This window comes from Culex pipiens, chromosome 3 (genome assembly GCF_016801865.2).
Source record: "Culex pipiens pallens isolate TS chromosome 3, TS_CPP_V2, whole genome shotgun sequence".
NCBI lineage: Eukaryota > Metazoa > Arthropoda > Insecta > Diptera > Culicidae > Culex > Culex pipiens.
In genome coordinates this window covers 126,045,957-126,070,026 of record NC_068939.1, presented here as the reverse complement: position 1 = coordinate 126,070,026, position 24,070 = coordinate 126,045,957, and the positions used below count along the sequence as shown (strand labels likewise).

General features: G+C 41.7%; 4 protein-coding genes across 4 annotated transcripts; 1 reads left to right on the top strand and 3 right to left on the bottom strand.

The window, feature by feature from the left end:
• Positions 1-1,906: 1,906 nt before the first annotated feature.
• Positions 1,907-3,554, bottom strand: LOC120414424 (E3 ubiquitin-protein ligase RNF220). Its single transcript, XM_039575604.2, has 2 exons — positions 3,075-3,554; positions 1,907-3,014 (listed from the first exon to the last, which is right to left on the bottom strand). Exons 1-2 carry the CDS (start codon positions 3,423-3,425, stop codon positions 2,217-2,219), a joined length of 1,149 nt encoding a protein of 382 aa, XP_039431538.1. The 5' UTR covers positions 3,426-3,554; the 3' UTR covers positions 1,907-2,216.
• A 522-nt stretch (positions 3,555-4,076) lies between these two features.
• LOC120414430 (uncharacterized) lies at positions 4,077-4,984 on the bottom strand. Its single transcript, XM_039575613.2, has 3 exons — positions 4,612-4,984; positions 4,250-4,548; positions 4,077-4,189 (listed from the first exon to the last, which is right to left on the bottom strand). Exons 2-3 carry the CDS (start codon positions 4,546-4,548, stop codon positions 4,132-4,134), a joined length of 357 nt encoding a protein of 118 aa, XP_039431547.1. The 5' UTR covers positions 4,612-4,984; the 3' UTR covers positions 4,077-4,131.
• Positions 4,985-8,759: 3,775 nt separating this feature from the next.
• Positions 8,760-9,236, bottom strand: LOC120414407 (uridine-cytidine kinase-like). The gene has a single exon (XM_039575588.2). It carries the CDS (start codon positions 9,209-9,211, stop codon positions 8,840-8,842), a length of 372 nt encoding a protein of 123 aa, XP_039431522.1. The 5' UTR covers positions 9,212-9,236; the 3' UTR covers positions 8,760-8,839.
• A 3,750-nt stretch (positions 9,237-12,986) lies between these two features.
• Positions 12,987-22,203, top strand: LOC120414389 (lamin-B receptor). Its single transcript, XM_039575562.2, has 3 exons — positions 12,987-13,231; positions 13,529-15,276; positions 21,082-22,203. The coding sequence occupies exons 2-3, from the start codon at positions 13,551-13,553 to the stop codon at positions 21,366-21,368; spliced, it is 2,013 nt and encodes a 670-aa protein (XP_039431496.1). The 5' UTR covers positions 12,987-13,231; positions 13,529-13,550; the 3' UTR covers positions 21,369-22,203.
• Positions 22,204-24,070: the final 1,867 nt, after the last annotated feature.

Here is a 24,070-nt window from a genome sequence, read left to right as displayed (position 1 = left end):
TTCTGATTGGTCAAAAACAATTCGCCTGTAATTCACTGGTTGTTAATTTTTTGCTTCAAATCAATTTGTTATTATTTTTTCTCTCAAATATTTTGTTTGGGACAAATGTCCGCCATTACGAGGTTTGTCTTCCGAACCCACTGAGACCACTCGTGGCACCCCCAGGGGTACATGTACTATTGGTTGAGAACCGCTAGTAGAGCAAACAATAAGCAAAAGTTTTGCTTTATTAAAAAAAAAGAAAAAGAAAAAAAACATTTGCATGAGTCTATTACACAAATTCAAACATAGTTTTCGCGAATTCTTCATTTAGAATAACAGGAATTATATTCTAATTGCGACAAGAACATATTCGCAATTCGCAATTTTCAGTGTAAGAACGGGCCTTGACCGATCTTATGCACCAGGTTCCCGACGAACACGCACTGCCCTTACACCTACATCTCACCCTTGCTCTGAGTCAGTACGAGCAACACGCTAGAACACGCTTTGAGTGTTCGTGCCAGGCATGCACACCTTCTTTTCCGGTTACGCATTTTGACTCGGCCGGGGGTGGTACATTACGTAGGGTTTGATGTAAGTATAAGCGCCTAACCATTTTTAGTGTGCCTAACAACTTTCATTAAAGCAAAAACTGTTTTATTTTTAGTTTGAATTCAAAAACTAATTGTTATTTACTGTGTATTGTTTTCTCCTGAAATCTTCCCTATTGTTGAGTCTGTTTATCTGTTGCTATTTCTTTTGTCGCGGTGTTTTGTTACAATTTTTGGTCCTAAGCATGTTATAAAAGTTTACCAAAAATACAATAGTAATATTTGTGTTAATCCTTTAACCATTCCATAAATTGAGTAAGGGCTCCAACCTCGGCTCCAACCTTGCTTAAGAAAAAAGTGAAGTTTCAAAACAATGGACAGTGAAGGAAATATACTATGTAAAGAATCAAAAGTATAAGAAAGATAGTAATTTATGAAGTAGATAAAGAAATTGACGATAGTTGATAAATAGAGGTAACAAACAAGCTTAGATTGTATTGAGGGCAATTTACAGGGAAGATGAGAAATTATTCAAATAGATAAATAAAGAAAAGGCACATGATAAACAAAATTGACATCGCTGCCAAATTAAGGGAAAGCAGACAGTTTGTTACAGCAGCATCAATTGGTAAAATAGAGTGGAAAAGCGTTGAGAAATAAGAGAATCAAATAAGTAAAATCGAAATCAAACGGAGGATAGTAAGCAGAAGCCGTTTTAGAAAATCAGTGAAACAAAATAAACAGAAGATAGCTGTTAGCTGAAATGGAAAGAAGAGAAACCCCGTTCTGCGCTGCTCAGGTACATCCACAGCAGTTGACTCAACATACTGCGAATCAAAACAATACCGTCTACAATCACAAATTACTTTCCTTTCCCACATTGTCGCGCCCCTTTCTTCTAGCCATCTCTACTCTGACCCTCGCTGGTCAAAGGTTTACGAGTCGTTTCCACAGGCCACCAGCTAGGTTACACCTTGTCATCATGATGACTAAACTAAGCCAACGTGGAGGTAAGAAAATAGGACACTTGCAAGGAACCAGAGCCATGCTGTTTTGTCCAAACAGCACTACGGATGTAGTTGTTCTCTTTCCGGGATGTTCCTCGCCTAGGTGTGTCAACCGACGAGTATCATCAGTATCATGCACCCTTGGCCTGCAATTGCGACAAGAACATATTGAATAGATTAGAGAGGCTTTTGTCAAATTTTAACTAAACTAAAAATATTTTCCCGAGTTTTTCCCAGTTTTCTCCCGGATAAAAATCCCGATTTTCCCGATTTTTTCCCGAGGTGGCCAGCCTGGATTAGGTATTAGTTTTGTGTTCTTTAAGGAAAACTGTGATATCTTGCAAAGCCACCTTTCGTACAACCAACTTTGGGTACATATAAAAGTTTATTTAAATAATTAAAAAATACACAAAATACGTCCGAATTGGAGCAAAAATGTAGACTTTTGTAGAACATCCGATATACAAAACATAAACGATTTCACGATGGAATGTTGGCTGGTAGGTGAATTATTCATGCTGCTTTCCATATTATCATCATTGTCACATACTTTTTAAAGGGGGAGATTATTGTCTTGCGTGTGTGTGTGTTTGCTAGTTTTAACCTTTATCCGCATTAAACGATTTTGAACCTGTATTCGAGAATCACTGTTTTGCGCGCGTGTTGTTGCGTGTTTTTAGAGATAAATCCGTCTCAGATCCGTCGGCGACGTAATCATACTGCACTGGGGGCAGAGCTTTTTTGCGCCGAGCGTGTGCAGCCAGCACTCTTCGCAGTAAACGTGCCAGCAGCAGATACTTACCACCGGTTTGCGGAAGTCGTCCATACAGATGAGACACTTGGGCCGGTTCTGGATGAAGCCCTCGTACTCGCGGACCTTCGATTTGAGCGATTCGATGATCTGGTCGGCGTGTTGACCATTTTCGGCGCGGGGTGGCGTTGGCTGCTGCTGCTGCTGAAGGGGTTGGTGGGCTCGGCTGGAACCTTCTCCGGCGGCGGAATTGTCCGAGCGCCGTTGGAGCGAAGCCGGTTCGTTGGCCATGACTAGGCCGCGCAGGTACGAATCTTTGTACCGGTTTTCCGCGATCGGGTAGATTATGTCCCGCTCGGAGTATTGTGGTGGACCATAGATTTGCGTTTCGTCCCCGTCCACGTTCAGCTCGTCGTCCGTGTCGTCGGCGTTCGTCACGCGGACCGTGGTGCTTGCGAAGGAACCACTCTGGTGCAGGGAACTGGTCGTGCGGACGCGGGTTTGGCCAGCCCATTCGTAGACTTCGAAGTTTTCGCCGCCCTCGACGTCGATGCTGGCGTCGTCATCGTCGGAATCGGTTCCTCTGGAAGTGGTCCCACCGTTGCTTCCATTTGTCTCGGACTTGCGGAGGCAAGCGTCCACGTGGACAGTTAGTTCTTCCAGAACCGTTTTATTACAAATTGGACAGATGTTGTCCTCGGGTTTGCGCTTGCGAGATTTCATCTGAAACCAAATTTCAATCAACATCTTCAAATTTAATCAAAAATCCCCCAACCCTCTCACCTTCAACCTGGCCTGTCTGTTGTTCTTAATCTTCTGATACGTCCCCCAGCACTCATCCGGATTGACCACCGTCGACGATTCCCCATTCTCGGCGTGTCCATTCGACAACCCACTGCTAGTTCCCGGAACCACCGCCACCGACGACGACGGTCCACCCCCAAAACACTGGCCCGACAAATTCTGCTTCGGCTTCAAAATCTTGTCCAACCGGTCCACCTCCAGCGCAAAGTGCTGATCGATCTCGCTGGACCGCAGCGTTACGCCGCAAATCGGACAGCAAAGCGGGTCCGACGTTTGCTTCCGTTGCCGGGAGAAACCGGCCTCCGCTGCCGGTTCGCCGTCGTGATCCATCCCGAGTTAACTCATCGAGTGAGCTGCGCAAGTTTTGTGGACGCAGGCTCAGAATCTAACACGGGATGTCGAGGGAAACCTTTGAAATTTTACGGAGAGCCGCTTGGCCGGAACGAAAATTGTTTTGTTTTGATTGTGCGAATTTCTCTCGACGGCGCGCGCGGTGACGTTTGAGAAGCACACGCACGGAAAAGAAACTGACAGCATCGGGGTTGTTGTGTGAAGGCGCACAGCTCTACAGCACAGTGGGATTGGGAGTTTGATTGCAAGGTTAAAACCAGCCCTCTGTCACTGCCGCCATGTTTATGAAACCAAAATATATGATGACGAACATCAACACTGAAAGAAACCAACATAGCAACTTCCCATGTTTTACACATGAATCTGCCCCATACGACTTGGCATGTGAATGTCACGTGTAAATCATATAAAAAAAATCAATCGCGTGCCACGTTAGCTTCATATGGAAAGCATGTATACTTCAAGTGTCATCACACATGATTATCACGTGGAATTCTTATCTCAATATAATGAAAAACACGTTAGCTTCACGTGTCATAGCACATGATTATCATGTGAAATTCATGATGAAATTGATAGGATTTCACATACAAATCAATTTTTTTTCTTTTCATTTTCAAGAGAAAATCTTTTGAATTTTTACGTAGAATTTTATTTAAAATCAAATAACCTGCAGCACTCGAATTCAATTGAATGTTGGATGTTGATTGAAGCGGCTGCTGTATCTCGTTCGCAGCAGGTATCTGGAAAAAGCGTACAAGAACTAAATAAACCAACTCAGAACCGAGAATCTTCTTCTTTACCTGAGCGCCTCTGGGGCAAGGTGGCGATCGGACAAAATATCCCAACAGCACCTGTTCCGTTCCGCCCTCTTCATTCGGAATCTTTTCCCAGCCAGATGTTGATTGCGGCTGCTGGTGCGCTCCGCCGGGCGCGTGCGGGTAATGGTCCGCGTTTTTGCCGGATGTTGATTGAAGCCGCTGGTGCGCTCCTCCGGTCCGGCGCAGTGAATGATCAGCGTTTGTTCCGGATGTTGATTGAAGCGGCTGCTGTGTTTCGATTTCAACAATTTTATCCGGATTATCGGGGTCAACCTGAGCATCTGTGGACACAAAAGACTTTTAGTAAACTGCATTTCATTGCAAACAATTTAAACAATATTTACCAAGGAGAAAATTAACAATTTGGTCCGGGAAATTGAACCGTGCAAATGATTCGTCGTGATCACGCGCCATCTTGATTGCCTGTGCCTGTGCCTTCACACTCAAAATCAAATCAAGTCAAAGTAACGTGCTTTACACATGAACTTCATTGTATAGGGCAGTTGGGGTGAATCCAAGAGCAATTCACTTGAATCAAACATGAAAATCCAATGAAAAAATAGTGGATAAAAATTGATGAAACGAATGCGGTTTTCACATGCATTCATAATGAAAGTCATGTCAAAACCAAAGGAAAAGCACGTGAATTTATTGTGTTGATGTTTGGAGACTCTCACGTGAAAAAACACTTGAGATTGCAATGTTGGTTTCTTTCAGTGAAGAAAACAAAGAAGAAAACGAAAGTTTCTGCTGTCAGATTTTAGAAAATAAACAAAGCGCGCAAACAATTCTTAAGTTATGTACTTTTTACAATGGCCCATGGCCATTTGAAGAATGATTCTTCCGCGTAGATTCTAAGATTTTTTCAATCTTGAATTCCCCGGTCCATTCGAGGGTTTCCTTTAAATTGGTAGATCGTTACTTACTCCACGCATCAGAGCAGCTTCTTGTCGGATTCTTGCCCCCACACAAATAGGAACCAGTTCCGGTTCCGGTCTTCGGAAGAGATAAAATCACTTCCGCTTTTCCGGCTGCTCGTCCCACCAGCCGATTCCTTTTTCGTTTCCAGCCTCATACACACATGTTTTACGTCCGGAAATAAATATGACCAAGATAAATGTGACCACTTGCGTCGATTTTTTAAACAGTTTATAACACAAACATATTATTTTTGATTAAACTCTTTCGCATCCGCCATTTCCCTATTTCGATGTAAACAATCACACGACACCAATACTACTTCATCCAAGGCTTTGTTTATGGTGGGCTCTTCACACACACTAACCCAAAACATTGTTTATGGTGGGCTCTTCACATATACTAATGCGTGGGCTCTTCGAGGTTTTGGTGACTGTCAAACGTTCTGGGCATTTACAGTGGTGCCAGGGGGCTGGTTAAAACAGATTTAAAAAAAAAACTTTTTTTTATTCAAAATTTATTGCCAATTAAATTTTCTTAAAGCTCTGAAAGGTATCATTCCCGATCGGCCATTTGGCGGTCATGTTTGTTTCAGAAAAAACATTCAAATCATGCAGAACAATATAAATGGGCCAAAGCCGAAGTGTAAACAATGAGCGAGGATAATTCTTAAATGTATATAAACAAAATTTCTACAAATCTGAAATTGAAAAATCCATGGATTAAAAAAAATCTTTGGATTTGAAAAATTTGAACACAGTTCGTGCTCGATTATCCGAAGTCCTTGCCAAAACTTCGCTCGAATACAGAGTATACTACTTCGAATGTCCGCTAATTCAAATGTATTCGAATTAAGAGCCTCCGAAGTAACCAAACAGCACTAAAACAGGAAATTATTCAGCACTAAAAGCGCATTTAGTGCAATGCATAACAACTAAACAGTTTTCAAAATTGCACCAAAAGCGCTTTTACAACCGATTTGCTGCCTCATACCCATCTTACTAACCCCTCAAAACTCATGTGATACTTTGTCGGAAACGCAGCTGATTTGGCGGTCCCATCACTCAAGTATCGGACTAACATTCCCATCCACTTCCCCGTGTCTTACCACTGGTCGTGGCCGGCGTCGGTATTGATCAGCAAGATAGGGATCTTTGAAAATTGCGAAGGGGTGATGATTGGTTCCTACTTTTCATCTGTGGTCCACGGAGCAATTTTTGGAGGTCCTGGTCAATAACGAAGTACACACAAAAAAATATGTTGATAATGACAAAAGTAACTTACTTTTGAATTAAAAAGTTGTTAAAATTTGCTACATTAAAAGTTTTTTTCTTGTTTGGAAAATGAAAACTTTTACTCCTACAGTTTTTGGAAATCTCATTGCTCACTGATTTAAAAGTTTTTACTTTTAATTGGGTCCTAAAATGAAGCTTAGATTGCTGATATTATTCTTTACAACGATAAAGCTTATTTTTCTGAGTAAAATAACCCTTTGTACGACCACAAAGAGTTTAAAATGGATTTTGAAATCAATTTTGAAAAATTAACCTTGCGGTCCTTCTTGACAGAAAAGGTCCTACTTGACAGCTCGTTCCAAGGGGACCATAGTTGATCCATCGAAAAAATGTTGTCTTGTCAATAACTTTTTTTGCATAAAAATAAAAAAAATGATCAGAATTGGTTTTTAATCGTGTTTTTTACCGTTGAACCACAGACAAACAGACGTGACACTCGAGTTCAGAACCATCGTCCTCCAAAAACCGAGCCAAAAACGGTTATTTCAAATGCAATTTAGCTTCGGCATTCACTCACCCGGCGTTGATGGCGCTGCTGTCGAGACAGTTCACCCGGCTTTTCTCAGTATGCGTGATGTGTTTTTATTTTGGCAAAGTTGAGCGTGAGCACGTGCGAGACAGTAAATAAAAACAAAAATGTTGATGGGATTCTGGAGTTCTCCGAGAACCCAGAAAAAAGTCTAACAGAATTGTGGGAAAGATTGGGACAGTATCGACCAAGGCCAGATGAACGGTTTACTAGGGAGGACGTATCTTTTACCCCAGTGTTAAACCGGTAATGCAAAACATCAAATGTGTCCACCATGTCGATGTGACCTGCCCCCGACTGGTTTTGGACAAAGTCGGGAATTACGTGTTTAAAGCATTGTTGGGGGGTTCCCGCGGGTGTCACAGCAAAGCCGTGCTTGGGCTCTTTCCATTTATTGTCAATATTCTTCGCTCGTACCTCTGAGATGGGAGCGGCCGGCAATGGACGGCTGCCATGGTGGTGAGAATCTGGTTCAGGTGGAATCAAGGGGTAGGACAGTGAGTAATTTTGAGGCATTTTGAGTAGAATTGAGTAACTTTGAGCCACTCAAACTTTCTCAATCTTCACAACCGACGTAACGAATTTTGACACTGACATTTGAAAGCGATGACAATTGACGTTGACAGATAATTCAAAATAAATTCAACATCATGCGGAAAACCGAATAAAACAGGAACGCAAAAAGTTCGATTCAATTATTGAAAATTCCGTTATTTATCGACGACGGATGCAACGACTGGTTCAGTTGGAAGATGGTTCCGGAAGCAATCCTAGATACCTTTGAGCGACGGCCTGATTGGTGGTAGAATTGATGACGATCTGTCCGCTGTCGACGAGAAGGAGTTGAACGTTCGAACCACCCAGTTCCTTGTACTTTGGATTCCGTGTCCGTGGAGGAACAACTGGAACTTCCCGGGAGGATGCCACGAAAGCGATCGAGTTGTGCTACCGCGATAGTTACTACGACCATCGGTTGAACGTGCTTCCGGGCCGGGAACCAGTTTTCTTTGACGTAACGGGAGAATACCGAGGAGAATACGATAGTGGTGCCAATAAAAGAGGAACGCTGGATTCCCTCCTACGAACCATAATGCGACCGGGAGTGGTGGCCAGTTGCATCGGTTCAATGATTTCTTGACCTGTTTTGTATACAGAACCCGAGCGATCCTGAAATGGAGGACCAGCAAGGTCGACAGAGCGTACGCGTTAAAAAAACAAAGTAAAAAGCAACGCTTTCTCGAATCGGACAAAAAGGCTGATATTTTGGAGAAGGTGGCGCGTGATAAACAGCCGCAGCCTGTCCTACTGGAAGTACATACTGATAACGGGAAGTCTTTTCGGCTGTATTGCTCAACTGGAACCGGCGCGGATGGACGGAACTCTGATCGTGACCAGGGCATGAGTGTTCCCTGGAGAATCAACGGGTTAGATTAAAGGAGGATGAGTTCGTACCTACTCCGGTGGAATCGCTGGCGGCGGTTGGACTCGCAATCCATAGGTCGTCAGTCCAAACACTGGGGTGGAAGGTTCCTTGGAGTAAAAAGAGGTTTGGGTGCTCTCCCCATTCAAGCCTTCGGACTCCTAGGTTCGAGCAGAAACTTGCAATAGAGACCACAAAAGACCCGGGGTCGTTAATGTGGATGGTTTGATTTGATTTTTTGATTGAGTTCGTACCTTATGGAAGGTAACGATACAATAAAATGACTTGAATTTTCCGAAAGCAGCTTTTATCCATCCACTTCTAACATCTTCAAACGGTCGTCTTCCACAATCCTGGTAATCTCTTGACCGGCACAGATTCATAGCAAACTCCTTCAGCCTCCAAATTCTTCATGTCCGGTAGTTGCTCTTGCCTTGGAGCACGTCCTGCAGAGTTTTCAGCATCAACTCCTCGTTGAACGCGTCCGGATGGCCAAAGTTGAACTGACCCTTCTCGGCGCGGACCTTCTCCGCGGAGGTTAGCTCCCGGTAGAAACTGTCCTGGCTGATCGAGACGACTTGTCGCTGCGTGTGGTCCATGTCAGCCTGGCCCAGCTGTTCCATGATCCGTTTGCAGACCGTCGACTTTCCGCTGGCGATTCCTCCCACCACTCCTATCAGGAACGGGGTCTTGAGGCTGCCGTTTTCGGTTCCGTTGGTTGGCTTCATGGTGCTGCTGGTGCTAGTGCTGGATTGCTGCTGATCAGTGCTGGAATTGCCCATCCAAAGACTAGTGAACCTGTAATAATCCCCGGAATCTTTACTCAAGTAGTTGAATTACATTTTGAACCTTCAGCATCACTTTTTGTTTGTATACACAGCTAACTGTCAAAGTTACCATTCGAAAATTCCGTAACCAGGCTATCGAGAAATTAAAAGTGCAACATGGAGTTAAACTTTCTGTGGAGTTGCTGTGAAGCATAACATGGCTTTTCAAAAAGTTTCACTCCATGTTACCGGCTCACATCTCTCTTTTTAATTTCTCGATACAACATTTCAGGAGGAAAATTGAGTAACATTGAGTCATTTTGAGAAATTGAGTCACTCGGTTACTCTCTGTCCTACCCCTTGGGTGGAATTGGTTCTATTCCCAATTATCGATTCCTAGGCAACTTGGGCTTAGACAATCATCACATCACATGGCGAAAATCCAGTCTGCAATCCGCTAAAATCACCGTCTCCTAGCGAAGCGAAGCGAATATTCTTCGCTCATACCTCTTCCAGGTTGAGCAGATGATCGCGGAAAGCCGCGACATTGTTCCGGTGGCTGCCGGAGATCACATTGTCCGATTTTTCCGACCGCGAGAATGTTGTCTCCAAGAAGATTGCAGTGGTAAAATCACGAATGGAAGCCTCCTCCCGGTGCACGGTGGCGGTTGCGGATTTAGATGCGATCCAATATTTTGTGGCCACCTCTAGCAATATCGTGCGCACGAGAAGGGCAAATTAGTTTTGGAATAATTTGGTTAGGATTTTTTATCCCAGATGCTGCTGGTTGGTCAAAAACGAAAACATCATTTCGATGGTGGCATTTGCTAGAACGTGGCTTGATTGTCTCACACATACAGTGACAGGTACATGACAGTACGGTTCTAAGTATAGGGTATGTTTAGGCTGTGTTTCGGCTGTTGCTCACCAGACAGCGTTGGCGTTCCGTGATTTGATGGATTTATTGAAGACGATGGATTTTGAAAATAATTTGTATGAAGAGTCTCGTCTGTTTGTCTGTGATTACGTGCTAAAAATCGAACTCCGTTCCCAGGGCCTCATCAACTCCATGTTCCGGATGCGCTTCCAGGATCGGGAACTCTCCGTTCAGGCACTTTACTTTCCAGCCAGGAAATGTCGACCACCCTTCCCGAATCAATGGCCAACTCCTCCAAGACTGTCCTGATTGAGGCCGGAAACGTGACCATCGTGTTTTTTTTTTTTAAATTCATCATCCCGGTACGAGAATCGAACTCACGACCTCTGGATTGGAAATCCAGCACGCCGTTAGTCGAAACCCATCCCCTACCGGTCAGTATTCCCAGTGAGCAGATTTACTCTTTGAAGGGATCTGACTTTGTTACACTGCTGTCGCGCGTCGAAGCCTCCATCCGGAACCGTCCAGCCTGGGGTATTCGAAAGTGACCGGTGGCGTACCGTATGAAGCAGAAGCGAGAGCAGAAGCTAGTGGAGAAGCGTTAAATACAAAAAAGTGTTTTTCTAACATACCGTTTATTTTTGTTTTTAAATGTAAAAAACCAAGCACATTTTTTTCTGAAATTATCCCTATAGTGCTAAATGTTGTGTATTCTTGCCATAAAAGGTTTCTTTTCCAATTAAAAGTAAAAGAATTTTACCAATACAACGATTTTGTTCCATAAATGCATGGTAGTATCAAAAACTTTCCAACTTTTAAATTAAAAAGTTTGAATATTCACCAACGCGAACTTTTAATCCAACGAACGAACTTTTTAAATTTAGAGTAATTTTTCTTTGTGTGTAGCAGCTACGGGTAGACACCAATGCTATAGAGTTATCTAAGCCCGAGCTCACGCACACCAGCACCCCATTTGTTTTGCTTGCGGGTACAAAATTTAACCTCAATCTTTTTCGTGTACGTACACGCAATACATGCGCACGTAGATAACTCTATGCTATGCTAGAAAGGTTGCGAATCAAAATTTTCAGATTTTAAAATCAATGTTAAAATGCCTTTCAAAGTGTCATTGTGTACAGAAAAAAAGTGCTTATTTATTAAGCTTTATTGTTACGTATCGTGTTGCCAGTTTACAAAAATATCAAGACAGTGTTGCTAGCTATGGCACTTAACCCACCGGCAGTCGCGTACGTGTACTTTGTACACAGTGCACTTGTAAGAAAGGCGAAAACACGCGATTTCCCGAAGGTTAATCAGCCATATAACCTCGCATATAACAGCATTTCACCGTGCAGATTCATAAATGCTGATCAGCATTAACATGTGCTGTTTAATGGTTCATTAGCACTGGGGTGAAAATATATTGCTGATTTATGACTTGTTTAAGTGCTGGATGGTTACTTGAGATATTTTAAATCCGCAATCTAAACTCGATTTTGCGCTACGTGATAAAAGAACGCTCCCTTCTTTTTGGTACAGTGAAACCTCTTTTTACACGGTGCGTTACGTTTTTCTAATTTGTTGATTTCTATGGAACAACGCAACATTTTTGCAATCCTTTAAGAGCAATTTGTAGGTTTTGTTCAGATCTACAAAACGCTTTTTGAAGCTTAATATGTATTGTATAGAGTTATTTACGTGCGCATGTATTGCGTGTACGTACACAAAAAAAGTGAGGTTAAATTTTGTCCGGCCAGCAAAATCAAATGGTGCGCTAGTGTGTGTACGCGAAACGTCATAAAGCTCTATGGTTTTAGAGAAATCTACGAAACAAAAAACGTAACGAATAATGATCTTCGATTGTTAACTGACTATTTTCGATTAAACAAGCTCACACTAAACATAAATAAATCCAACATAATCAATATTAAAAATTCGAATCGCTGGACGGTGAATCCATTAACTTTAACTAGAACTAATTTTGCTGATATAAAAATAGTAGACGAATGTAAATATCTTGGTGTCATTTTAGACAATAAATTTAATTGGTCGTCACATATTAATAATTTATTGAACAAACTCAGCAGATTATTGGAATTATCTATAAAATTAAACACAAATTAACTGCTTATGTACTTTTGATAATTTATCATTCACTATTTAATTCTCACTTATCTTACATAACTTCAGTTTGGGGAAACTCCTGTAATATTTTGATTAACAAACTTCAAATAGCCCAAAATAAAATCTTAAGAATAATTTATAAAAAACCACTGCGAAGTCACTCTGCCGATTTGTACAACATTAACAAAAACATCATTCCTGTCAGAGCTATTTACGTAATTCAAACATGTTGCTTTATTTATTTATGTTTACATGAACAAACTCACAGTAATACAAAATTCAAAATCAAACAAAATTATATTATTATTCTCTTTTTTTCTTTCTTTTTTCACTTTTGCTTCCTTCTAAAACTCAGTTTAAAAAGTTAGTTTTCCGACACAATTATCTTTATTCTATAATTTTGTCTTTATCGCCATAATCTATGCACTTTTTTTTATATCATTTCAGATTTCTCTTGCCAGGATCAACCAAACTCTTTCACAGGTGGAAACCAATGGAGTTTGACCGGATATTTAATAGTTAATTGTAAACACTAAAATTTATTGTATATTGTATTAAAACGATGTAGGTTTTTGGTGCTACTGCTTTGGTGGCTTTTCCTACCGAATAAAAAATCAATCAATCAATCAATCAAAGGTAACGCCACCGCGTAAAAATAGGTTTCACTGTATGAAGATTTAGAAACATTTCAAGCGCCTGAAAGTAGACCCCGCGGTTACCAACCGTTACTTTCCCGCGCCCTTCCAAAAACAGACGCCGCGTTACGCTACCAACCTGACGGCACCAAACCCAAAACCAAAACCGTTATCACACCAACACCACGTCACACGACGACGACGGACGGGCGCGCATCATTTTCATTTTGCTCTTCGATTCGTGTGAATGGCGTCTTCTCGCGCTCGGACTGACGCTTGGTCGCAGTAGGCAACGCGGAAAAAAAGTGATTAAATGCGCAAAGTTGGTGCGGAATCGGAGTGGAATCTGTGCTAAAAGTGAGGGAATCTGCGTTCCCTGTTGGAAAGGTGTTTTCGGAGGTGAGTGGGCGCTGGTTTGGGGTTGAATTTGCGAAATTCCGGGCATTGTTTTGGAAATAGACGCGCGTTTTTTTCGTGTGTGCTTTTGTCACTTTCTGCCCAAAGGTGGGAAAAAATTTAAAATCTTCCCTTTTGGGAGCGCGTGAGAGAGCGGAGCGGAGAGTTGGCGGCACGACCACAAGTGCAACGTTTTTGTCCACACAACTATCGGGAAAGAACCGGGATAACCTCGCGGCTATTTTTGGGGGTGCGCGCGTGAACTAAATCCGGTTTTTTTTTTTTCTGTTCCCGTTGCAGGTTGTGAGCAAACGTGACAATTATGGAAGGTCGTCGGGCAACGCGGGGCGTAGCGCCAGCGGCAGCAGCTTCAGTGGCCGCAGCCGTTGTTCCCGGACCGGCGGAAGTGGCCAAGCGGGGTCGCAAATCGACGGCCCGGAATCGAACGCCTTCGCCGCCACCGCGGAAAGCATCTCCGGCACGGAAGAGTCCCGGGAGGGGTCGACCACCGAAGGCGACGAGTCCGGCGAGGAGGGCGTCACCGGCTAGGAAGGCGAGTCCGTCCCGGAAGGCCAGTCCAGCGAGGAAGGCGTCCCCGGGACGGAAACCGGCCGCGGCCAAGGTTGCCGTGAAAGAGGCTGTTGTGACGACGACGACGAAGGTTTCTCCGGAGGAACCGCGACGGTCGGCGCGGATAAGGATTTCCGAACAGCGGGACAAGAGTCCGGTGCTGAAGAAGACGCTTCGGGATAAGCAACTGTCGGTTATTTTGGACGACGCGGCGGAGGAACTGAGCAAGAAGGGATCGCCGGCGAAGAGTTTGACCCCGAACACGAGTCAACGGTCGGTGGTGACCTCGACGGGAGGTCGTGCCACGGCGTCGCGATCGGTCAGTGTGGCGAATGATTCGCAGGAATTCTCCGACCACGAGGACATTGAGTTCCAGAGCTTCCGCCGGGATGACAACGGAGTTCGGGAAAAGTCGTACGCGCGGCGAAGTGCCTCAAAACAGCTGCAGGACCTGCGTGAATTCGGAGGAAATCTGGGTGCTGCGGCCGTGTTGCTTCTGGTGCCCGCCTTCATCTTCTTCATCAACCACTTCTGCTCGGGAGCGGCCCATCGGGATTGTTCCTTCAAACTGCCCACCAACCTGGACGAATTCAAGGCCATTTCAACGTACTTTAACCGCGAGGTCGCCGTCATCTTCCTGCTCTTCACGTGGGCTATCGCCCTGATCTCAACCATCCCGATCGGCAAAGCCGTCAAAATCGTCGACGAAATCCGCGGCCAGCAGAGCTACGTCTTCACCGGCCTGTCCTGCGCCACCTTCACCGGATTGGCCGTCTTCGTCGCGGAATACTGCTACAAATACCCGCTCATCAGCACCATCAGCAAGGGCTACAACCAACTGCTGGTCATCAGCCTCGTCCACGCCCTCATCACCGCGCTCCTAGCCTTCGTCAAGTCCCGCTACGTCCCACAAACCGCCTGGAACCCGTACGCCAAATCCGGCCGCATCCTCTCCGACTTCTTCCTCGGCCGCGAAATCAACCCGCTCTCCTTCAACACCATCAACCTCAAGCTCGTCCACTACCACATCTCCCTCACCCTGGCCCTCCTCTTCAACTCCATCATCCTGTACCGCAACGTCCACTTCCCAACCCTCCCCACTTCCGAAACCGACCTCCCCCTCCTCGACAAGCTAACCTTCATCGCTCGCAACACCGAGTTCGAACCCACCCCCGTCCTCGCCGCCTCCCTCACCGTCCTCTACCTCCTAGACCTCCTCGCCTACGAACATCACCTAACCCACTCGTTCGACCTGCAAAGCGAAGGCTTCGGCGCCCAGCTGCTGCTCCGGTACGCCGTGTTCCCCTTCACGCTGACCCTGCTCCCCAAATACATCGCCGCCCACAAGCTGCCGGAAGTGCCGGTGTGGGCCCTCGCCGCCGTGGCCGCGCTTGCCCTGCTCGGACTCGCCATCAAGCGGTCCGCGAACCGCCTGAAGCACCAGTACCGGCTGAATCCGCTCGGCGAGAAGTTTATCGGTGAGTTTATCATTTTATTTGCATTGGAATGTTGACTCTAACAAGCGCGCCCAAGAACGCACAACACTTATGCAATGGGCAGCACAAAAAAGAGAGCGAGAAGAATGTTGCCAACACTGGCGGAGGGAGGAACGAAACGTGTTAAAAATAATATCGACACACCTGAGACTGAGTCGATACTTGTGTGTAGAGAGAGCGGGTAAAGCGCGCGCGCTTTTGTCTGTTGTGAAAGAGGCATTTGAAAAGTTGTTGTTCTGCTGTCGATGTTGATGCTGTATTGTGCGCGAGCGCGCGGGGAATCTGAAAGGGGTCGTCTGATTTACAGGTGTGAAAGCTATGCGTTTCTAGAGGCTGGCATGTTCAAATTTGCACTAATTCGCGTTTCCCGATCACAGACGCAATATTCGAGTGCTCTACTGAAGGCTCACTCAGGTTTTATTAGGCGAAGTATCAAATGAAATTGATAGCATTTTTGGCGACGTATGGCTTCTATCGGAAGGCTTTGTTCGTCGATTTCTTTTGTTACTTGGCGTCAAAGCTAGTGCAAACTTCACACTGTTCGTGACCAAGTTTGACTTCGCCCTCCGACAATCGCTCAGAATACTATCATAGTGGTTTCTCGCTTCGGGTTTTCTCCATTTTATCTGTAGTGTTTCTCCTCTAGCTTACTTACCTTCAAAAAACAACATGATTTCATGTTCACGTTTTCACATGTCTTAAGTATGATTTTGGAATTTTGAATCTAAAAAAATACAAAGTTGCTAAATAAACGATGAAGTAATTATGTTACAGTCATATTCCATAAGGCGGAAGAATAAGTGAATGTTGTCTCTAAGTACTTGAATTTTACGTACGTGTTAGGGAAAGGGCAGGGTGGCCACTCAAGTCGGGAAATCGGGAAAAAGTCGGGAATTTATGATTTTATGTAAAAAAGTCGGGAAATCTGAGCTTTTTTAACTCTTGAAATTTTGTAATATTTTGTACAATTTTCAAATTGAATTCACTCATTTCTGCTTTAGTAACTTACTTTAAGTTTTTGGTTATTTTCACTATTTCAATACATTTGAGTATGGAAAAGTTGTTTAAGACCTTTAAAATCTTTATGAATATTGGAGTCTTTCACACAGATTTTCATATTTTTTTATGAATCAAATGATCGCTTTTAATTTTGTTCACAAAACAAGAGGTAAAGTTGATGAAAAACTAATATAAAAATAGAGCATTTTGTCACATAATTGAATATTTGAAACAGGATTCGAACTTGAGTATGTTGTAATATGTTCCAAATGTTGCTCTTGAACTTTTTTTTGTGAGTATGGGTAAATTACCTGCCATAGATAAAGCTTGATTTTCAGTTTGCGGAAAACTTAAATATCGAATAAAATACAAAATTGAAAAAGATTTTTACGTTTTGAAACCATGAAGAAAATATTGAAATTGCAAAAAAAAAAATCCAAGAAATTTTGAGTTCTTGCATAATTATTTAAAAAAATGTCTCTTCAAACAGTCGCTTAAAATAAGTGGGAAAACATAAAATCATATCAAACTGAATTTTCATTGAAAAAAAAAAACAGTTAAATACTGACCACTAGAAAAATGAAAATTGATTTGAAAATTCATTATCAAAAATTACATAATTAAAAAGGGAACTTGGCAAAAACATTTTCATTTATGAATTCCTTAACATTTTTCTAAATCCTTTAAATGAATAATAACAGCAATTACGTTTAAATCATTCTTTGATTTAAAATGATGATGAAGTTAAAAAATATATCAAAAAACAATAAGTTTTCCAATTTAAAAACTACCATAGAAGTTATAAGTATTGTTGAACTTTCGATTATTTTTTCAAAGACTAATTGTTTGTGTTTCTACTCTGAATCATAATAATGAAATTACATTTTTGAAGTTGAATTGAAATTTTGTTGTTTAGTTTCTGTATTTTCAAAAAATGCCTATATTTGGATTTTTTTTAATTCATTGAGATTTTTTTTTCGGTGGTTAATATTGACTTTTCTTATAGAAAGTTTTTTGTTTGAAATCATTCTTTAGATAAGAAATGCATATTATTTGAGCATTCTGGAAAAGTCTGGAAAAAAGTCGGGAATTTGAGTGGTCACCCTGGAAAGGGTCAACAACGTAGCCAGTTACGGTTGTGTGCGATAAGCTACAGGCTGATACGGAGATAGGAAGGAACGCGAAACTCCATGTAAAAAAAAACGCCCAAGTCAAGGAAAGAGTCACGAAAAGATTTTTGACGATTGACGTTGCAATACAATTTGTTGAAAAAAAAAAATCAAATAATTTGAGTTTGCCTTTTTAAAAGCGACAGAAAATTACAAACGTATTAATATTTTTGAAAATTTTGAATTGCCTTGTAATGCCGAATCTCAAAACGAAGAATCTGCATATTAAAAGGACGGATTTTGTTTTTTGCTCGAAATGAAACAAACCAGATGGAAAAGCCTAACAATTATAATTAAATTGTTTGGCAGAAAAATTAACAGAAATTTAAATATTTTTTAAAATCGATTTTGAAATTAAAAAAAAACATGGAAACTTAAAAAAAAAACAAATTTTAAATAATCACAATTTAAAAATCAAAAACTATTAAGATACAAAAAAAAAAATAATTCCAGAGCTAAAAGTATCTATATTTATAAAAAAAAACCATCAATTCAAGTATTAAATAATAGAGAAAATCCGAATTTTAGATTAAATTGAAAAAAAAATAATTTAAAAAACATCCTAACTTAAAATTCCTAAATCACGGCATTTGTTTCTAACATAAAATTTGACACCAAAAATGTGTAATTTTCAATTTATCAATCAAATCAAATTATTCGCTCTACAGCATTGCCTTGGCGTTCTCGATTGCGAGATTCCTACTCGAAACTAGGTGTCCGAAGGATTGATTGTTGAGGCAATTGCAAACCTCTTTTTACACCTTAGCTTCCATCCACCCCGGGATTCGAACTGACGACCTTTGGATTGTGAGTCCAACTGCCTACCAGCGACTCCACCGAAGCAGGACCCAGGGAAACGACTCCTACACCTGGACTGAGCTAACGACCTAACCTCTATGTTAGACCGGGGCCAACATTTACTTCCCCGTCCGACGGAAGGCGTGATCAGACAAATCTCGTCTCAAAATTTGCCAATTTTTCCTCAGCGACGTGTTGTACCTACTCTACTTCGACCGTGGTACCGTTAAGCTTCAGGACCTCCGACGGACAAAGACGCTGGATTCTGGGTAACTTGGCGGTACTTTTCCAAGAACTCGACGGACGCAGCTCAATGCCACCGTTGCCAAAAATTCGGCCACGGCTCAAGAAACTGCAACCCCCCCGTTGCGCTGCGTTAAGTTCGGTGAAATGCATTTCACGGAGAAGTGCACACTTCCCCAAAAAGCAAAGCTGAGTGAAAGCGACGCTCAGCAGCAACGGTCTCCTGTCAAGTGCGCGAACTGCGATGGCAACCATACTGGAAACTTCCGTGGCTGTGCCGCGAGAAAGGCCTACCTCGAGGAGCAGGCCACCTCTGAGATCAAGACTAATCGTTCCGCGGCTGACCGGAATACTCCAGCGCTGGGACGGGACGGCTGGATAGAGTCTTCTTTTTGAGTGTTTACGTTTGTAGTCTTCTTCTGTTTGTTGCAAGAAAATTCGTATTCGAAAACAAATATCAAGCAATCTGTGATTCAGATTGCTTGACAATTCAAATTTTCTTGTTGATGTTTTTCAACTCAGTGCTCAATCATGCGGATGACTTTTTCTTTGGTAAAAAGTTGTTTAGTTTTTCCTCGCAGATTTTTTTTTTTAATTTGGCTGTTAAAATTTGCGGTTGCACGTGGGTGGTGAATCCTGAGTTTATGTTCCATCGTTTTACGGTGAATCCGTTCATAAGGAGCTGCAGGATACAAATTACTTAAAATGGTTGGCAAATCAAAGATGAGTCAAAAAATGTTCACTTCTTCAATTTTTTATGTGTTTTTTATATGAAAGATTTTTAATTTTCATTTGGATGGGAAAAAAGCAATACGATTTAAATGCGTTTTCTTACTTCAATCTGAAAAAATCTCAAAAAGCCTGCAAGTCATTAAATGGGAGGGGAGATTTTTTCTTAGATCTGCTCCTGTCGTTGTCCCGTTACGCAAAGAAAGTAAATAAATCTTTCCCAGTTCCCCAAAGAGGAGCACGTCGAATTCAACGACCATTTTTACTCAACTTTAAAGAAAGTTAACATTCCATAGGTCGCACGCCCTAAGGTGTCAGAATCGAAAGAAATGGCTGGCAAAAATTCAAATTTGTACCAATTCATTCACTTCAAAGAGCAAAAAGTTTGTTTTTCAATTTGTGGCAATGTGTTGAAATAAAAAAGTGCGAAAAAATCAAATAGGCTAAACTGTGGCCATTATTTTTGTTTGCTTTTTAAATCTAGTTCTACAATGTTGTTTCTTCACACCACATTTTAATTTCATGGGAAGCAAAGGTTTAATACTGTTCAATATAGATAACATTTCTATGTAACGCGTAAAAAAAATAACAAATGGGCAAAAGAATAGTCAGATCATAAAATGTATTGTTTTTTGAAATGAAAATGCTGATAAGTCAACATTCGGTGTACGATAGAATTAAATGCCTTTCAATTGAAAATATTTTAATCAATCTATTAATGCAATTTACAATTATTTGTGAAATTGATTTAATTTTTTTTAACTCAAATTATAATACTTCTCATTTTCTCCTCATAAGAAAGGACTGGTTTAGGTTGACAGAAGCGGCCATGTTGAAAGTGGTTTAGTTTGACAATAGGTTTTTTTCTCTTTGTTTATCCCATCCCAGCTCCAGCGTTTCCTCCCGACTGGGGAGATTCTTACGCAAGCGTGACCGCGGCGAGCGGTACGGTTCCGGAACAAGCAGCGGTGTCCGGAGATGATCTCTTTACCCTGCCAGAGTTTTTCGCTCTTGCTGGGGAGATGTTAACCCGTTTTCGTGCCTGCCGGAACAAGGCAGAACAGTTAATGGCTCTGGGAGAGCTCATGATTAAAAACGAAGTTGACTTTATAGCTGTCGACCACCATTGCTAGTACCAACCACTAGTGTCTTCCTTTTAACTACAACGACTTCGCCGCCCTGGGCTCCTAAGTGTTTGAAAGTATGGCACGGAGCGACGGCGCCGGATACCCATATTTACACTTAGAATTTTAGAGCGCCCACCGCGGGATTCGAACCAGCAACCTCTGGATTGTGAGTCCAGTGCGCGGTCCGATTGATCCACACGGGCGGGAGACTTTTGATTAGCCCTTTAGAATAACCAATTGTGTCCATGGACAAACATTATCAAAACATAGCTGAAAGGACCTCCAAATCTCTATTAGGTTTAATAGTAACAAATTGTGAACTGATTATTTATTGAATAAAAACTAAATTGAATTGAATTATTGCATGAAAGGTACATAAAGTTACCGTCCGTGATGGGGAAGGGGACTGAAAGTCACTGTACAGTTGAAAAGCAGATGGCCTGGGCGAATATAGAATATTCAGATTCAGATTCGCATTTCAAAGAAGATTTCTAAATTACTTTTTTTAAACAACCAATGCGCCATGAATTTCCTATGTATATAGGACCTTTTGAAAAAGTAAGCTTAATTTGAGATTTTTTACTGCCGATAAAATGTAATTTCTGTTCAACTCTTCGGATCTCCACAAGCCAACCACACTTCAACCTGTAATGAGACAAGGTTTCAAACACAGTTTTAATCATTCAACACAACTAACCTCCCACCTTTCTCCCTCTTCACAGATCTGGAGACGCTGCCCACGTTCCAGGGCCGCCGGCTGCTCGTGGCCAAGGCGTGGGGCCGGCTCCGTCAGCCCAACTACGCCGGCGACATCCTGCAGAGTGTTTCCCTGCTGCCGCTGTTGTACTGGCGCTTCGCCTGGCCGCCGCTGCTGGCGGTGCTCTTCACGGTGGCGCTGCTGGTTCACCGCGCCGCCCGCCTCAACGAGCGCAATGCCAAAAAGTACAACTCGGCCTGGCAGCGCTACTGCGCGTCGGTGCCGTACGCACTGGTGCCGAAGGTGTTTTAAGGCGGTTTCGATTTTTGACAGAGAGTTTTACACACGATCGACACGTTTCTTCTGTAAAAAGTTTTGGAAGGTTTCATTTCTTAGAATTGTAATAAGAAAGCTAAAAATTTATCATTTCACTTAGCGGTTAGGCCTAGCAAAATCGAACTCGACTTTATTTCAAAACTTTCAGTTTAACTTTGGATAGTGTTTGGCGAAAAAAAGAAGAAGAAAGGGCTAGAATACATAGAAGAATCTTATCGTTAGGACCAATCAGTTCTAGAATGAAAAACAAAACATTAAGATAAGTTTTAGATTTGCCCACCTTAATTGAACAGAAGCAAACGAGGAGGCATTTTTTTATTACGATAGGACTGTACAAATAGAACTTAAGTGAGTTTTATTAGACGTAGTGATAAACGACATTTTTGTGTGAGTGCTCCAAACCGGTTGAACTTCGCGCACTGAACATGAAGAGCATATTAGTTTTACAACTGAACAAAAACAGCATTTTTTCTGTATTTTCTCCTTTTTTTTCTCACCCCAACTGTAGAATAAGGTGCATTTTACTGTACTATTTTTTTTAACCACTAAGTTCTCTTTATTATAATTTCGTTCTTTTCAACGAGATACGTTTGCCATCAATTGAAAACGGTGAGATTTATTTTTGCACGTTTTGTGTTTTATGGTTTAGGAAAAAACTATCTCAATGTACAGAAAACAAACGAGAGAACAGAGTTAGATTTATTTTGTGCTAGTTGATAAGACACCTTTTTTTTTCTTCTTTGCTCTACTTGCTGCTAGACAATTAGTTTAGCTCACAATTTTAGGAATAAAGATTTACAGACACAACACACACGCGCAAGTTTGTCGCCAATTTCGTAGAACAGTGATACATCACACACTCACAACTAAGGGCATCTCCAGCGCTGGGGCTCATGAATACCGAGATCAAATTTGGGTCATTCCATCTGAAGCGGAACAGCATTTGAAAATTACCCTCTCCGATCCTGCTCAAATTTGGCAGAGCTGTTGATACTATCAAAACATGCAAGAATCCCGAATTTCATCCAAATCGGACCACCCCCTCCATTTTTGTACCTCCTCAAAAAATCGACTTTTTGGCGATTTTTGACCAAACCTTCAAGTTTCAAACGACGATAACTCAGGAACTACAAATCTTAGAGGGTCGGTCTTAGACTCAATTTTGAAGGAAATTGGACGTAGAATCCATTTCCGTGATCAAAATGTTGATTAATATATTTTGTCTACCTGTATTGCGCAATTGAAAACTTTAAACGGCCGTATCTCAAAACACCCCAACTTATTTTTTTTATTTGACCTCACCATCGTGTTCCCCGGTCAATTTTACATAAGAATCACTTATCGACAAAAAGTAATATGTTTCGTTCCAGAGATATCGAATTTTAAAGTTTTGTGTTTTCGAGATTACCTACATCAGCTTCATTCGCCGCATCTGCTAGAAGCACACAGGCGGGCTGATCAATAACTGCTACCTGGTCATTTATTGAAATAATATTTCATCATAAATAATCTTTATCAAATTGGGCAAAAATTTACTGTATAACACTGTAGGAAACTGGAGTTGAATCACGAATGTTTATCTGCTCAAAAAAATGAATGAAGTGAATTTCTGTGCTAACCCACAGGACAGAGCAATAACGACACACAGTAAAGGGCAGAATTGGATTCCGACGGAGCGAGCAGGAAAATGCAATTAATCTTGTTAGTAACACTGAACAATAAGTACACGATACATTACTGAGTAAAAAATATGAACAAAAATTAATAAAATTTGTTGATACGTTGTACTCTAGTGAAGGACGATCACAAGGAGTAGGAAAAGGATTTCTGGAAAGTATAAAACTGAAAAATGTAAGAAAATCACAAAGTTTGATCTGCTGCAAAGCGGCTAATTCCCCAAATTTAGTTGCCATGATTTCGACACCGTCCGAACAACAGTATTTTTTTTTCCTTACATCATTCCTGGATTCTTTTAATCAAATGGAGCTGGCTCACAGTATTAAAATTGATTTAATATGATCAATCTTTTAAACCATAAATAGGATTTGCCAAATTATGGTAAAGTGTCAATAATGAACTATAATAATAATAATAATAAAGCAGGTTTTGGGGTTTTTGCTGAATGGCACTATTTTGCTACCGCTCATGATGAAGGCCCTAGTCATGGCCTCGGAGGTACTCTTAAACGGTTAGCAACACGTAAAATAACCCAATAAATATTCCTTTCACAAAAATAGATTGATAGGTAGGGGAACAGCATCTAATTCCAGCGTTCCTCTTATGTTGCCATATCAGCGCTTTGGCATTCAATTACAGCTGATTAAAAGCGTTTTCAACTGAAATCGAGTGATAAATAGCTCAATAAGAAGTGAACAAGCAAGTTTCTATCAAAAGTTTTGCAAAATTTGTTGTTTAAATAGTGAAAATGAGCAAATTGGACGAAACTAGGAGCGAGGACTTAATCTGCCAAACATACCAGAATTTCCCCTATTAGCCATTTGAATAAATATTTGCGTAAAATTATGAAAATATAAATTAAATTAATCATCTCCTAGAACACCAGGTAGCAGTTATTGATCAGCCCGCCTGTGTGCTTCTAGCAGATGCGGCGAATGAAGCTGATGTAGGTAACCTCGAAAACACAAAACTTTAAAATTCGATATCTCTGGAACGAAACA

Coding starts and splice junctions, on each gene's coding strand:
- LOC120414424 (XM_039575604.2), bottom strand. CDS start 3,425: ATGGATCACGACGGCGAACCGGCAGCGGAGGCCGGTTTCTCCCGGCAA. Junction 3,015..3,074: donor ACAGACAGGCCAGGTTGAAG/GTGAGAGGGTTG, acceptor ATTTGGTTTCAG/ATGAAATCTCGCAAGCGCAA.
- LOC120414430 (XM_039575613.2), bottom strand. CDS start 4,548: ATGCTCAGGTTGACCCCGATAATCCGGATAAAATTGTTGAAATCGAAA. Junction 4,190..4,249: donor CTTGCCCCAGAGGCGCTCAG/GTAAAGAAGAAG, acceptor CGCTTTTTCCAG/ATACCTGCTGCGAACGAGAT.
- LOC120414407 (XM_039575588.2), bottom strand. CDS start 9,211: ATGGGCAATTCCAGCACTGATCAGCAGCAATCCAGCACTAGCACCAGC.
- LOC120414389 (XM_039575562.2), top strand. CDS start 13,551: ATGGAAGGTCGTCGGGCAACGCGGGGCGTAGCGCCAGCGGCAGCAGCT. Junction 15,277..21,081: donor GCTCGGCGAGAAGTTTATCG/GTGAGTTTATCA, acceptor CCCTCTTCACAG/ATCTGGAGACGCTGCCCACG.